This window comes from Lepidochelys kempii, chromosome 8 (genome assembly GCF_965140265.1).
Source record: "Lepidochelys kempii isolate rLepKem1 chromosome 8, rLepKem1.hap2, whole genome shotgun sequence".
NCBI lineage: Eukaryota > Metazoa > Chordata > Testudines > Cheloniidae > Lepidochelys > Lepidochelys kempii.
The window spans coordinates 75,655,997-75,671,803 of record NC_133263.1 but is presented as its reverse complement, the minus strand read 5'-3'; the positions used below and the strand labels follow the sequence as shown (position 1 = coordinate 75,671,803).

General features: G+C 44.8%; 1 protein-coding gene across 1 annotated transcript in view; it reads right to left on the bottom strand.

The window, feature by feature from the left end:
* Positions 1–15,807, bottom strand: part of HFM1 (helicase for meiosis 1) — a 123,417-nt gene that overhangs the window by 93,492 nt on the left and 14,118 nt on the right. The window contains exons 7-12 of the mRNA XM_073358226.1: positions 8,125–8,257; positions 3,940–4,091; positions 2,376–2,453; positions 2,063–2,224; positions 1,224–1,424; positions 1,046–1,134 (exon numbers count right to left, since the gene is read on the bottom strand). Of these exons, the coding sequence (XP_073214327.1) occupies positions 1,046–1,134; positions 1,224–1,424; positions 2,063–2,224; positions 2,376–2,453; positions 3,940–4,091; positions 8,125–8,257 (815 nt within the window). The remainder of the gene's footprint in view (positions 1–1,045; positions 1,135–1,223; positions 1,425–2,062; positions 2,225–2,375; positions 2,454–3,939; positions 4,092–8,124; positions 8,258–15,807) is intronic.

Sequence of the window (15,807 nt, the reverse complement as noted above, 5' to 3'; positions counted from 1 at the left end):
CAGGGTAGCAGCCTGCTCCTTTCTCCTCTGTAGATGCAAACTTCTCAGAGACATTCTGTACAAACAACCTGTGCAATTTATTTACAGTGTTCTCCCCACCACCTTTACAAACTTGTGCAGCTCTACATTTACAAGCACACAGCCCTTAACTCACTCAGCCAAGTTCGGGGAGACAAAAGATATCTTCCCCTTGAGAGATCTCTTCTGGTTCTGGCTCTCAAAAGCCTATCAGTCTCTTTCTTCTTCCCTGAGCATTTCATGTCTGTGCCTTTTCTACCTACTGGGCTAAGATAATTAGCCTTTGGGGCTCTCCTCAGCCCATCCTAGTCTATCAATTAGGCAAATATTTGCCCCTCAAGTTTACTCCAGGGTGATATAATTGGAGATCCAGCAATCAGAATTCTGGTACAGCTACTGCTGCCAAACACTTTGTCACAGATGTACTATCAGGAGTGGTGTAAGCAAGACAAGTAATTTTCCACTCTACTCAGCTCTGATAAGGCCTCAGCTGGAGTCCTCTGTCCATTTCTGGGCACCATACTTCAGGAAAGGTATGAACAAATTGGAGAAAGTCCAGAGTAAAGCAACAAAAAAATATTTAAAAAAATCTAGAAAACATGACCTATGAGGACAAACTGAAAAAAATGGGTTTGTTTAGTCTGGAGAAGACCGACTAGGGTCCTAACAGTCTTCATGTATTTAAAAGGTTACTATGAAGAAGGCAGTGATATATTGTTCCATATATTCACAGGGGACAGGAAAATAAATAATGGGCTTAAATTGCAGGAAGGGAGATTTAGGATAGACATTTAGGAAAAACTTCCTAAACTATAAGGATAGTTTAGCACTGAACTATATTATCTAGGGAGGGTGTGGAATCTTTGTTTCTGGAGGTTTTTAGGAACAGGTTAGACAAACACCTGTCAGGGATGGTCTAGATAATACTTAGCCCTGCCACAGTGCAAGGACTGAACTAGATGACCTATCGAACTCCCTTCCAGCCCTACATTTCTATGGTTAGCAACTACAAGAAATATAAATATACCTTTGTTTCTGTTCCATAGTCATAATAAATTTAGCATCTTTTGCAAGAACTGAAGCAGCCTGCTGTACTCCTTTTCTTGTGGCACAAAACTATAAATAAGAAAATACCTTTTTTGTATTAATTGTACTAAGAAGAAAACCAAGAATTTCAAAAGCATTAAGAGAAAAACATATTATACCACAAGGGTTGGTTTTTGTTCAGAGTATGTTTGTATAACACTAGCTATTTTGTAGTTAAGTGTTAAGTCAAATTTGAATTCTGTTTGGTTGCTACTGCAGGGAAATCCAAGAACTATTTTGCGAAGCTTCACAGGTCGATGACTTTCATCTATTTTCAGACATACAGCAGGTCTCATACCATCTGAAAGCCATTCTGCAATCTTTAAAGAACAAGGAAACAAGTTAAAATGATGCTTGAAAATAATGCCTCTGTTACTATACATGCTCTCTTCAAACTACAGAACATACATAATAAAGAACTGGGAAGCAACTATTTTTACTGCCCCACATGCCCTATGACATTGACAAAGAGAGTTTACATGTTAAATACTTTTTGCCACGTCTAAACTAATTAATACACTTGAAAATAATTTCTTCACTAATGAGCAGACCAAATTCTGTTCCAAATTACACTGGTACTATTGAAATCAAAATCTGTCCCTAAGCTTTTGTGACTTGTGTTTTCACCCTTAAAATTTTTATTAAAAATATAAAACTGAAGTACTTTATCAATTTTTGGTTGGTATTTCCATATTGTTGGGGCCAAAAGTTATACCTGTGTTCATCAAGACAGCAGCCTTCAGCTGACAGCCCAGAAATGACAACTTTATTTTAAAATTCATGTCAAGCTAATTTTACAGCTTTACATCACTTTTCTTTATTTACGTTTCTCAAATGAAGTTCCTCAGGATTCTCAAATGAAGTGAATAGTCTAAAGGACCTCTGCTTTTACAACTGATGTCAAAGAAACAAGTATTTTAAAAATATTTTGAAAAAGTAATTAAAATGTAACCCTTACATCCTCAGCATTTGGGATTGTTGCAGAAACAGCCACAAATCTCATGGGAGTAAGCATGTCAGGATTCTCTGAGATACGCGAAAGGGAAGACTGTATAGTCTTCATCCGACTGACTACAACCTCAAGTGTTGCACCACGGCTTTCGTCTTTCACAACATGTACCTATTAAAATAATTAAAGACATCTGTGAAATAACATTGCTTACTTTTTGCATTCTAACCCACAAATGTGTTAAAATAAATATATAAACTTTGTTATACTTCCTAAAAGTTTTCTTTTTCCTCAAGTACAAACAGACTATAAAAATCAGTACCTCATCAATGAGGAACAGTCGTACCAGTTGGACTAAAGAGTTGTCTCTCCATTTTCTAGTCATGCTATCCCATTTTTCCTGGGGAAGAGACGGGGGGTGGGGGGCGGGAAGAGGCAGAAGAAATGATGAAAAACAGATTCCAGAAGTAGTAGCAGAGACAGACCATAAACATGACCAAATTCTTATGATAAAAAAAATCAGTAAAGTTCTGATGAGCTAATGCTATATATTTTGCATCTGACACATAATTATTTTATTACTAATTATTGTTTATATAGTACTCCTGAGGGCATTCTGTACCAAAAAATTTAAATTCTGCACACAATATTTTAAAATTCTGCAAATTTCATTTGTCAAATAAACGTGGAGACTCCAGCATGGCACTGGGGAGCACAGGCCACTGGCTGCACAGAGGTGGGAGATCACTGTGCAGCTCCCTCCACCCAGACACAGACTCAGCAGTGAGGCTGCACCCAATCTTGACACAGTGCAAGGACCAGGCCTTCCCCAGAAACACCACAGGCCCCTGCCCCTCCATGCCAGGTGCATCAGTTGTGGGCAGGCAAGCTCACCAAGGCAGGATTCAAGTGTGGAGGGGCTTAGTGTGGGGGGATCCAGGTTTGGGTTGAGAGGGTTCTGTGTGGGGAAATCTGGGTGCAGGAAGCTCAGTGGGGAATCTAGTTATGGAGGAGATCTGGATGCATAGGGGCTTGTTGGGGTTTTTTGGGTGCAATGATAATGTGACTCTGCAGGGGGTCCAAGTGAAGGTGGCTAGGGTTCAGCAGGGAGGTGTCTGGATGGGTCTCAGTGTGGAGGTGGTCCAGGTGCAGGAGGAGTGAGGCTAATCAGGGCTGGAGGGAGCGGGTTGGTGGGAATGTCTGGGTATAAGAGGTTCTGGATGCATGGGGGAGCAGCTACCTGCACAGGGATTCCTCCCCCTGCAGCTGAGGAGCTATGGTTGCAGGAAGCGGGAGGGGGAGTTTGCAGAGCTTCCTGCAGCCGGAGGAGGAATCTGGGGGTGGGTCTGACCCGGCCCTAGATACCATGCAGGGGGAGAGGAAGTCCCATCCTCCCCAGCCCAACCCAGACTAGCAGCTGAGCCCAGTGCAGGATAGGAGTCACCAGGCAGGTCTTCCCCATTCCTGCCTCCTGCCCCACAGTGATCTACCTCTCTGCCAGCTGCCCTGGGCACCCGAAACATACTGCTGGGGAGAGTCGCATGACTGCTCTTGTGGCTTCCCTTTGGTTCCCTGTCAGAAAGTCATTTTTCTGCGGGGAAACAAAGAAATCTGTGGGGGACATAAGTTTTGCACATGTGCAGTGGCACAGAATTCCCCCAGGACAAATATAGCACTAAAGTATGCATGGCAGTTTACAGGCAAGTAAAACGACCTTACAATTATACTGAAAGTTTCCAATCTCTATAAAACAAGGGGAGCCCTGGAAGCATACATACATTAGCTAGACTATGTGCAGCAAATTATTTCTACAATACATTTTACTTCAGATTTTTGGTTTAGAAAAAAATCAATGAAACAAATAGCAAGTTATATATGAAACCTACTGGTGTGGTCATAATAATGTGAGCATGTTGTATTTCAAATAAATCATCCATCACTGTGTCTCCTGTCAGTTCTTTACAGCTGAGCCCTATAGGTCCAAATTTATCTTTCCAATCATTAAAACGCTGACTGCACAGCGCTTTTATTGGAGCCACTAAAAAGAATACAAAATTGAGGGATTACACTGAGAAAAGTAAAGGATTTTAAAACAAAACATTGAATGTATTCCTTAAGCTGCTAAATGCATGAGTTTTGGGAAAAAAATTCTTGAGCAAAGCTAAAACCAGAAGAACTTAATTAACATATATATTAAAATTTACCCATTGATTTAATGATGGCACTACTCTCGTCTGCCTAGACCAGTTCTGATCTCTGGGTTATAGCTCTTCCCCACCCAAAAGAGAGACAAAAGACTTGAACATCCCTCTGAACACACCTCTCTATACCAAAATGCCTAGTGCCCTCTCATAATCCTTGGTTGTTTTCTGACTCCCACAGGAGAACAAACACCCTGTTGACAGAGCCAGACTCTCACACAAACAACAAAACACAGGAAAAGCACTCCTAGCAGCCACATAATAGATTAATATACAAAAGACAACCTCACTCCAAATCAGAGCTTGATTTTTCTGGGCTACTCTTTAATACACACATAGGAAAAGTCTTCATAATAGAAAACATGATCCACAAATTCCAGAGTTAGAGTCAGTTTCCTGTAGAATTCCATCTAGACTCAGTACAGAGCTATTTGCAATCATGGGGGTGTAGGGAAGCAAGCCTTGAAGTCATCATCCAGCACAGATTCATACAATTAGTGTTCTGCAACACTGACAGTTTTTCCTGACAATGCCAACACAAACCATACCTTCCCTAGGTGGTGGCTCATTTCTAAAATATCAAAAAAGAAAGGTCCCTAATTCCCCACACTGACATACAAGTAGCAACAGATATATGCCTATGGGGATGGGTAGCTCATATAGAAAATGCTGTGTCTCATCTTTAACCAGTGAAAGAAGTGATCCATCAATGAAGCAGGAGTAATAAAGTTTGTCCTGTTGTGACTGCATTCTAGGCTAGGTAGTCAGAGTCCAGTTGGAAAAAAGCAACCACAACAATATACATCAACTGGCAAGGCAGGAGAGGGGGAATGGGGGGAAGCAAGTACCAAGAGTAAAGCTGTTCAGATAAATCAATTTCCTGACTCAGTGGTCAGCATGTCAGTAGTCTGCATTGCTAGGAAATCACTACCACAGAATTCTGGTTAAGCCACAAGTAAAAATAAACCCAGGAAAATCATGGGTTACCAGGAACAATTTTGAGGTGCAGTTTCTCCACCCTTCCCAAGTCTAGGGGGTGGGAAATGGGAGGGAGGGAGAAGGAGACACCAGTGGCCCCCTAGTCCTCAGCCACCCAGAGGCATCCTCAGTTGAAGTACAGGGGAACAACTCCCTCACAGATCTTATGCCCCTGACATGTCCACTCTCTCTCTCTCCTTATGCCACGGTGCAGAAGGCAATAGAACTATCTCCACCAGCAGAGAACTCCCTTCTCCACAGTTTAAATCCACTTTGCACTGATTGTGACAAGGAAAGGTCCTTTGATAAAGAACAGTATCATAACTCTAAACTTCAAGTGAGCTGTCTCCATCTACCGTCAGTAAGGAACTGTAATACACACATCTAAAAAAGTACTACATTTGTGGTATGCAGTGTTGTTGCAGCTTTGTTGGTTCCAAGATATTAGAGAATGAAGGTGGGTGAGATAATATCTTTTATTGGACCATCTTCCTTTGGTGACAGAGGCAGCTTTCAAGATTACACAGAGCTCTTCTTCAGATTTAAGAGCTCTGTGTAAGTTAGAAAGCTTCTCTCTCTCACCAACAGAAATTGGTCCAATAAAAGATATTACCTCACCCAGCTAAGCTAGTAACCTTTGTAAATGCAAAGTTGACCATTTAAGACAGGGGTCGGCAACCTTTCAGAAGTGGTGTGCCGAGTCTTCATTTATTCACTTTAATTTAAGGTTTCGCATGCCAGTAATACATTTTAACATTTATTAGAAGGTCTCTCTCTATAAGTCTATATATTATTTAACTATTGTCATATGTAAACAAGGTTTTCAAAATGTTTAAGAAGCTTCATTTAAAATTAAATTAAAATGCTGATCTTACGCCGCTGGCCAGCTCAGCCTGCTGCCAGCCTGGGGTTCCGTTCACCCAAGCCGGCAACAGGCTGAGCGGGGCCAGCGGCCGGGACCCCAGACTGGCAGTGGGCTGAGCGGCTCAGCCCGCTGCTGATCTGGGATCCTGGCCCTGCCCACATAGAGTGGGTACCTACCTTCTCCCTGGTTCTAGCCCATTCTCTTCCCCTCTCTCTGCACTGAGCTGAGGGTGGGAGTGCACTGAGCACAGGGCTGGGGGTGAAGGAGTAGGCTGGGGGTTGGGGTGTAGGGCCTGGCCAAGAGCTAGAATGAGGGAGGGGGCTCAAGGTTGGGGCAGGAGGTTTGGTGTGGAGTGTTTAGCTGGGAAGCTCCCATGTGGTGCAAGGGGTGCAGGTGGGAATGTGGGGGGGGTGTGCACGAGCTCCCATTTGGTGCTCAGGGTGGGGGTGGGAATGTGGGGGGTGCAAGAGTCAGGACATGGGGTGGGGGGGTGCTCCCAGCCCCCTGCCCAGAGCGGCTCATGGCAGGGGGCTGGAGGGGATATGCCCTGATTCCACCCCCCTTCCCCAAAGACCCATCCCCACCTCTTCTCTGCCTCTTCCCCGAAGCAGCGAGTGCACTGCAGCTCGGCTTCTCCCCCTCCCTCGCAAGGGCCATCAGCTGATCGGGGGCAGGGAGGGAGAGGAGGAGAGGCAGGAACCCAGCATGCTGGGGGAAGAGGCGGGGGAGGGGAGACCTTGCCTGCCTTGCAGTAGTAGCCAGCAGGACCAAGTTTCTCCCCCCTGCCACTCCCTGCGAGGGGGAGAAGAGCAGGCCAAGGCGTGCAGGATTTTTAATGGCACGCTGCTGCCTGCCGGGGTCCTGGCCCCAGTCCTGCTCAGCCTGCTGCTGGCCTGGGTTCTGCAGCAGGCTGAGCAGGGCTGGCGGCTGGAACCCAGCAGGCAGCAACGTGCCATTAAAAATTGGCTCGCGTTCGGTCTTTGGCACGTGTGCCATAGGTTGCCGACCCCTGATTTAAGATAAGACTACCAAAATATGTTGAATTGTACCAAACTGCATATGGCTTTACAATGTGGACAAATCAAGGGTAGGGGAAAAAAATCACCAGTCTCATTTCATCTACATGAAGATACAAAATTCCTTTCTCCAAAAAGAAAAGCAGAATGACAGATCTAGAGATGTCACTACCATCAAATATATTAATTACATTTTATTTTTGTTATAATTAAATCAATACAAATAACTCTTAACCTTGCCTGCTTTGTCCTATAGATTAGATAAGAAGAAATGGTTAATGGGAAGGCAGTTTCGTGGTCCAGTGGACAGACCAATGGACTAGGATTCAGAAGACCTTGGTTTTATTCCTGGTTGCAGCACTGAGCAAAGCATTTCCAGTGCCTCTGTCTGTTCAGGCTATAAGCTCTTCAGGGCAGGGACAGTCTTACTACGTGTATATGCAGAGCCTAATAAATTCCCAATCCCACTTATGCAATAAATTCCCAATCTCACTTATGCAATACAAAGAATAATAATAATAGTTGCCATGGTAATACAAATACATGATTATAACAACAACCCCAATATAATACATAAGTTTTATGAAGTAGGCCTCACTTAGCCCTGGTCTACACTGGGGGTGGGATCGATCTAAGTTACGCAACTTCAGCTACATGAATAACGTAGCTGAAGTCAACGTACTTAGATCTACTCACTGCAGTGTCTTCACTACGGTGAGTTGACTGCTGCCGCTCCCCTGTTGACTCTGCCTGCGCCTCTCATGGCACTGGAGTACAGGAGTCGATTTATCGCATCTAGACTAGACACGATAAATCAATCCCCGCTGGATCGATTGCAGCCCGCCAATCCGGCAGGTAGTGTAGACATACCCTTAGTTGTCATCACGTATTTAAGTTCAAGCTTACTAAATGTAACCAGTAAGTGTACATAACAAAATGTAAAAGTTGAAATAATTTTCTATCATTGCTACTAGTTAATAATTAATTGTTTAAAATTAGCATAATACTCACTATAGACAATTTTAATATTTAACCAAGGCATCGGCACTTCTATTAGTAACCTTGTAATAGCTAGTTCGAACATTACAGTTTTTCCAGAACCAGTTGGAGCACAAATCACAAAGTTCCTATCTGTGTAAAGAATCTAGGAAAGAATTAGAAAGCAGTAAATATAATGAAGCTATTCAAATGTATCTATTCATACATTCTGACAGAACTGTGAAGGAAAAAAATTACACAGGAAGGATTATTAAACTGATATATGTACCAGTGAATGACTGCTGGTATGACACACCATGGTTTTTCTAAAGATTAGATAGATACTTTATATTAGAGGAGAACTTTAACTTTAAATAATGGCAAAAGAATGTCTTTCTATTTCTTGCTGCCATTGAAATATTTATTAAAGAGATACCATAGACCTATAACTATGATGTAGTGAAGTACTAGTCACAAACACAGAAATGCCAGTCTCTAGACTCAAATTACTGCTGTACAAATAGACCACTGTCAGTGTTCAACTATTAGCAAAGAGAGGCTCATTATAAAGTTGTATTAATTTTGCTGTTATAAAAATTTCAAAGACATTCCTGTAGTCTTTTTATCATTTCTGTATCTATTAATGCCTATACTGGTAAAAAGACCACATTAACAGAATTCTGAGTTTTAAACAACTTGTTGGAGACAAATATGATAAAAAGAAAGTAAGTGAACATAGTTCCCTATTTAGGCACATATTAATTTAAAATATTAAAAGAACGTTTCTCAGCAGACTCATTAAGTTTACTTGAATCAAGGAAAACAGTTACCTTTTTGCTGCTGAAAATTAGTGTTGGAAAACTTGCTCGCTATTTTTATACTAGGGAGTTGCACACTTTGTTGCTTCCGTAGAACAAGCTCATTACATTCACCAGGAACTCCTGTAACCCTACATCCTCCCACACAAGCTACCTGCATGCCATCCTCCCATCCCCCTCTATTTTAGTGACTCGCTGAACCTCCCCATCCCCTCCTTCTTGCCGTGGCCTCTGTGTGCCCCCAATTCTCTTCCCTACCAGAGATGCCTGCGCCCATCTCTCACTATGAGCGCTGTGTGCACCCTCAGTCCCCCATTACTTATTCCCCCACATTCTCCTCCCACCAGGGATTCTGTGTGCCCCCCATTTCTCCTACCCCAACGGCTCTTTGTGCACCCCCCATTCCAGGGTCCCTCATTTTACTCCACCCTCCATGCCTGGGATTCTGCATGTATCACCATTCCATGCCTCCCCATTTCCCCTCCAATATTCTTATTCTCCTTTTCTTTCTCTTTCAGGGTGTCAGCATTTTAAAATTTTATTAGGAGGATGGGCAGAACTAAAATGAATAGGTCTTTGATCTATAGACAATTAGAGAGATAGTAGAAGGTGCTAGCTAATCAAAAATCGCTAATCGGATGCCAGGAGCATTGTGTGTCCCCCATTTTCCGCTTCTAGTTTTCTGACAGTCACCAAAATTAAGAGGGTTCTGCCCATGGATGCCTATGATATGCCCTGAAAATTTAGAATTGATCAGATAAAATGTTCAGGAGTTATCAAATTACATCCAAATCAGAAAAATGTCATCAAGATGAATCAGGCCTTACAAGCTCGGCCAGTTGATAAAAAATAAGTAACTATATTCTGTAGTTCAACATAATACTTCTATAATATACAGCTAATTGCAGTGACTATTATTATGATATATGAGGCTAAATGAACTGTATTATTTTGTAATTAAATCATTTCATGATTAGAAATACTAAGCCAAATTCATGAACTACTTAAAATCATAAAGAGAGAGGGTTATTCACCTTGAGCAGTAACTGAGGTTCTTGGAGATGTGTGTCCCTGTGAGTGTTCCACTTCAGGTGTCAGTGTGTCCCAGCGCTGTTGACCGGAGATTTTCGGTAGCAGTGTTTGGTCCGGATGTGCATGTGCAGAAGCTGTCTTGCGGCCACTGGAGTCTCGTCCAGCATATGCACAGCCCAATCCCTTCAGTTCCTTCTCTACCACAGAGTCCTTGTATAGGACTCCAAAGTACAGGGGAGGAGGATGGGTAGTGGAGCACCCACAGGGGGACACATCTCGAAGTACCTCAGTTACTGCACAAGTTGAGTAACCTTCTCTTCTTCAAGTGCTGTCCCTGTGAGTGTTCCACTTCAGGTGTTTGTAGAGCAGTGACTCCTATGGTTGGTGGGACTTTGGAGTTACATGCATATTAGAGGAAAGGACCATTAGGCCTAGTATGACATCAGCTCGGGAGTCTTGTGTTTAAAGAGTGTATGTTCTGAGGCCCATGTAGCAGCTTTGCAGATATCTGCGATTGGTACGTTGTTCAGGAAAGCTATGGATGCTGTCATGGAGCGAGTAGAATGGGATCTGATCTCCTTTGGTGGCTCCCTTATTTGTTTGATAACATAAGCAAATGCAGCTTGAGATCCACTTAGATAGTCTTTGCACAGATATAGCTGAGCCCTCAGATCATTCTGTTGTCGAGATGAAGAGCCTCACAGATTTGAGGAAAGACTTTGTTCTATCCAGGTAAAATGCTATTGCTTGAATACCTAGAGCAGGGTTGGGCAAACTTTTTGGCCCGAGAGCCACATCGGGGAATAGAAATTTTATGGTGGGCCATGAATGCTCAAAAAATTGGGGTTGGGGTGCAGGCTCTGGGGTGGGGCTGGAGATGAGAGGTTTGGGGTGTAGGAGGGTGCTCTAGGCAGGGACCAAGGGGTTTGGAGGGCGGGAGGAGGATCAGGGCTGGGGCAGGGGTGTGGGAAGGGATGCAGGTTCCATCTGGGGGTGTGGGCTCTGGGGTGGAGCTGGAGATGAGAGGTTTGGGGTGCAGGAGGGTGCTCCAGGCTGGGATCGAGGGGTTTGGAGAGTGGGAGGGGGATCAGGGCTGGGGCAGAGGGTTGGGGCATGGGGAGAGGCTCAGAGGGTGCAGGCTCTGAGTGGTACTTACCTTGAGTTGCTCCCAGAAGCAGTGGCATGTCCCTTCTCTGGCTCCTATGTGGAGAAGCAGCAAGGCAGCTCTGCACGCTGCCCCATCCGCAGGCACCGCCCCTGCAGCTCCCATTGGAAGGCGTACGAACCAGAGCAGGCCCTACTGTGACTTCCAGGAGGCTCAGAGGGTGCAGGCTCTGAGTGGTACTTACCTTGAGTTGCTCCCAGAAGCAGTGGCATGTCCCTTCTCTGGCTCCTATGTGGAGAAGCAGCAAGGCAGCTCTGCATGCTGCCTCATCCGCAGGCACCGCCCCTGCAGCTCCCATTGGAAGGCGTACGAACCAGAGCAGGGCCTACTGCGACTTCCAGGAGCCGCATGGTGCGGCTCCCGAGCCAGCGCCCCGGCCGGAGCAGGGCCAAGCCGCATGGTGCGGCTCCCGAGCCAGCGCCCCGGCCGGAGCAGGGCCAAGCCGCATGGTGCGGCTCCCGAGCCAGCGCCCCGGCCGGAGCAGGGCCAAGCCACGTCCAGCCCCCAACCAAGCACCCTGCCTAGAGCGCAGCTGAGCCACATGGTGCAGGTTGTGGGCCGGATCCGCCGCGAGCCATAGTTTGCCTATCCCTGGTCTAGAGTGTGTAACATGGCCTGCTACATGCTTCCGTGTGTTCTGGGATAGAATGTGGGGAGATTAATAGATTGGTTGATATGGAAGGATGATGCTATTTTGGGGAGGAATTTGGGTGAGGTCGCAACGTGATGTTGTCTTTAAAGAAGACAGCATATGGTGGATTGGCCATTAGTACACCTAACTCACTTACTCATCTTGCGGAGGTGATAGCCTCAAAGAATTCCACCTTCATTGACAAATACTGCAAGGAACAAGTGGCCAGCGGTTCAAAGGGTGGTCTAGTTAGGCCTTTGAGAACTAGGTTTGGATCCCAAGTGGGCATGGGTTGGCATTCTTCTAAGTAGAGATTCTGTATGCCAGTGAGAAACTCCTTGGTGGTCAGGTGAGCAAATACCAAGAATCCAGTTGATTTCATGATGGGAAGTGGTGATCGCTGCGAGATGTACTTTAGAGCTTGTGGACAGTCTGGAGTTCTTTAGCTCTAAGAGAGATTCTAGCACTAGTGATAGTGGTGTAGTGGTGGAAGTGAATTGTTTGTTCTGACTCCATATGGAAAATATTTTCCATTTTTGTAGGTAAGTATTCCGTGTGGATGTATGTCTGCTGTTCAATACCATGTGTTGGACTTGCTCCGAACAATATAATTCGTGTTGCTGGAACCATTAAGGAGCGACGCTTTCAGATGGAGATTCTCTGTTTGGATGATTTCACCGTTGGCACGTGAGAGGAGATCAGATCTCAACACGAGAGTTCATGTAGCACAAACTCATGTGCATCAGATAAGGATACCAGGACTGTCTGGGCCACATCGGGGCTATCAGTAGGATTTTGGTATTGTCGTTCTGAATATTGTGTAGGACTCTGGGAATTAGTGGAATTGGTGGGAATGTATATAGGAGCACTGTGTTCCATTTGAGAAAGGCATCCTCTAAGGATCAAGGGCCTAATCCCGCTCTCAAACAGAACAGCGAACATTTGTGATTTGGTGATGTTGCAAATAGGTTGATGGTGGAAAAACCCCATCATTGGAATATATGTTGCAGGACTTTGGGATTTATTTCCCATTTGTGCTCTTGGGAGAACTGTCTGCTTAGAGAGTGTCCGCTGTGCTATTTTGACTTCTGGGAAGGTAGGAGGCTGAGATGTCACTGTGGTGATGAATGCACCAGTTGCATAGTTTTATGGCTTCAGTACAGAGGGAATGGAATTGCACTCTCCCTTTGTCGACTGATGTAGAACATACATGCAATATTGCATGTATCATCCGTACTGTCATCTTCTTTATGAGCTGAAGGAAATGGAGGCTGCTGTTCCGTACTGCTCTCAGTTCTAGTAAGTTGATATGGAGATGTATCTCCACTGCTGACCATCTGCCTTTGATTGTAGGACGATCCAGGTGTGCACCCCAAGCTATCAGTGAGATGTCTGTTGTGATAATTATTGAGGGAGGTTCTTGATAAAAGGGGATCCCTGAACAGAGATTCTCCTGCTTTGTCCACTACTGAGGGGATTCTAGGACTCTGGGAGGTAGTGTTAAGGTCTTGTTCAGGCTGTGTTTGTATATTGAACTCAGACAGCCTTGGAGACAGCACATGTGTAGTCTGGCATGCTTTACCACGAATGTGATGGCTGCCATATTTCCTAGCAGCTGTGGACAGCTTCTTGATGTGATTCGTGGAGCAGTCTAAACTATCTCTATGAGATTTTTTTTATCTACAGAAATCTGTTCTGTAGTAGAGACGCTCTAGTTTGAGCTGAATCAAGGTGTTCTCCAATTAAGTCTAGCTGTTGCATGAACATCAATGTCGATTTTTGTATGTTTAATTGCAGCCCTAGTGTTTGGAAGAGGGCAGTAGTCCATTGGGTGATTTCTGTCAGCGCTATCGGAGTGGGGCCTTATAGGAGGCAGTTGTCTAGAAAAAGGAAAAACATGATCCCTTGCTTATGCAGGTGCACAGCGATGACCACAAGGGGTTTGGAGCAGTGGACAGGATGAATGGGAGCACGCTGTATTAGTAGTGCTCATGTCCTACTGTAAAGCAGAGGAATTGTCTGTGTGCTGAGTGTACGGTAATGGGGAAATATGTGTCTTGTAGGTTGAGGGATGAAAACCAGTCCCCCTGTTCCAGCGCTGGAATTATTGTGCCTAATGTGACCATCTTGAATTTCTGGGAACAGATTAACTTGCAGAGTTTTTCCTTTTGGGTCAAAAAATACTGGGAATAGAAGACCTTCCCTTGTATTGCATAGGTCCTGGTTCCACAGCACCTAGTTGCCGTAGATGATTTACTTCCTGCCTTAAGAGGTGCTCATGAGAAGGGTCCCTGAAGAGGGACAGGAAAGAGGTTGGGTAGGTAGGCAAGAAATAAAGGGGATGGCAGAGCCCAATTTTATGATCTCTAGGACCCAACGGTCCTTCGTGGTGGACTTCCATAATTGCTAAAAAGATCTCAGCCAATGGCCAAATGGGCAAAGTGGCGCTGTCTTGAGGTCATTCAGACCCTTGACCAACAATTCAAAACTGCTGTTTATAAGGCGGTAGTTGTGACACCACTGGTTAGGGTTGTGATGGTTGACGTTTTTGTGGTCTGTTTCTCTATCTGTTGGTTTCATAAGGTCTGGGATTCTGACAATTAAATGGTGTGTCCCTAAAATGGTGATAAGGTTGGTAACTTTTAGCAAGGTTGCTTTCTTTTAGCAAGCGGTATATAAAAGCCCAGCCTACAGAGTACTGCACATGAGTCTTTCATGAAGTGTAGCACCTCATCAATCTTAGAGGAGAATAGTTTCTTTGCCAAAGTAGAGGTCTTCCACCTTGAGCTGCAGTTCTTCTGGGATGCCAGAAGACAGGAGCCAAGGGGCTCTGCACATTACAATTGCTGTGGCTGTGGTACACACTGTCGTATCAGCAATGTCCAGGGAAGCCTGTAAGGCAGTCATGGACACCAATTATCCTTCAGTTAGTAGGGTCTTGAATTGTGTTTGTTTGTCCTTGGGAGGATCATTTGTGAACTCGAACAGCTTCCCATAGTTGTTGTGGTCATACTTTGCCAGGAGGGCGCTGTAGTTAGTGACTGTAAATTGCAAAGTGGACAATGTGTAGACCTTCCTTCCTAAGGGGTCCAGTCTTTTATGGTCCTTATTGAGAGGTGAGAATTTAGAGAGTGAGGCTGTCTGGATCAATGGTTTGCTGCGTCAACTACCAGTGAGTTTGGCGCAAATGGGAAAAGAGGAAGTCCATTCCTTTGGCTGGCACATATTTTCAATTGGCCCTTTTACATTCAGGCAGGATGGTGGCTGGCATCTGCCACACCGTTTCAGCAGGTTCCAGAATGGCATCATTTACTGGAAGTGCAATTTTTGACGACGAGGTTTGCAAAATGTCAAGAAATTTATTCTGATTTTCTTAGACTTCTTCCAATGGGTATGTCCTGGCTCAGCGCAACTCTCTTAAACAGTTCTTGAAACTGTTTAAAATCATCCACCATTGTAGGTGGAGGTGGCATAACAGCCTGATCAGGAAATGAAGAGCTGTAAGTTGGCGATACATTTTCTTTACCTGTTTCTTCCTCGAGTTCCTCTGCTATATCCTCTGGGGCAATGGATGTTGCAATCACTGGGGATAGTGGAGGAGATCTAAGTTCGCCTTTGGGTGGCAGTGAGGTTCTGGCATAGTGGGTTCTATATGCTGCCCACTGATCCCATGGCAGCCACTGCATGGGGAACACATCCAGGGTTGTCCATACCATGGGTGAGTGGGCTGTTGAGGGTCAAAAGCCACCATAAGTGTTCCTCCAATTGGTCTGCGGTGAGTAGGAGAGGAGTGCTGTGGTGAGAAGACCCCTTTCTCCTGATCTCATCTACCCTGTCACTTGGTGCCGACGGTGCCATGGGAGATGCGGCCTGTGTAGTGATGCTTCATGGGGGAGATCTGTCGGGGCCGAGAAGAACTGGTGATAGGGGTACCAAAGATATCGAGATATCCCTCTGTGTGAGGAATTGCTTTGGTGCTGATGGAGCAGTGTTCCCTCTAATTTTTCCCACACATGTGCAGAATGAATTTTGTTATGTGCACCAATATGAAGGTGATGTGTGACACACCA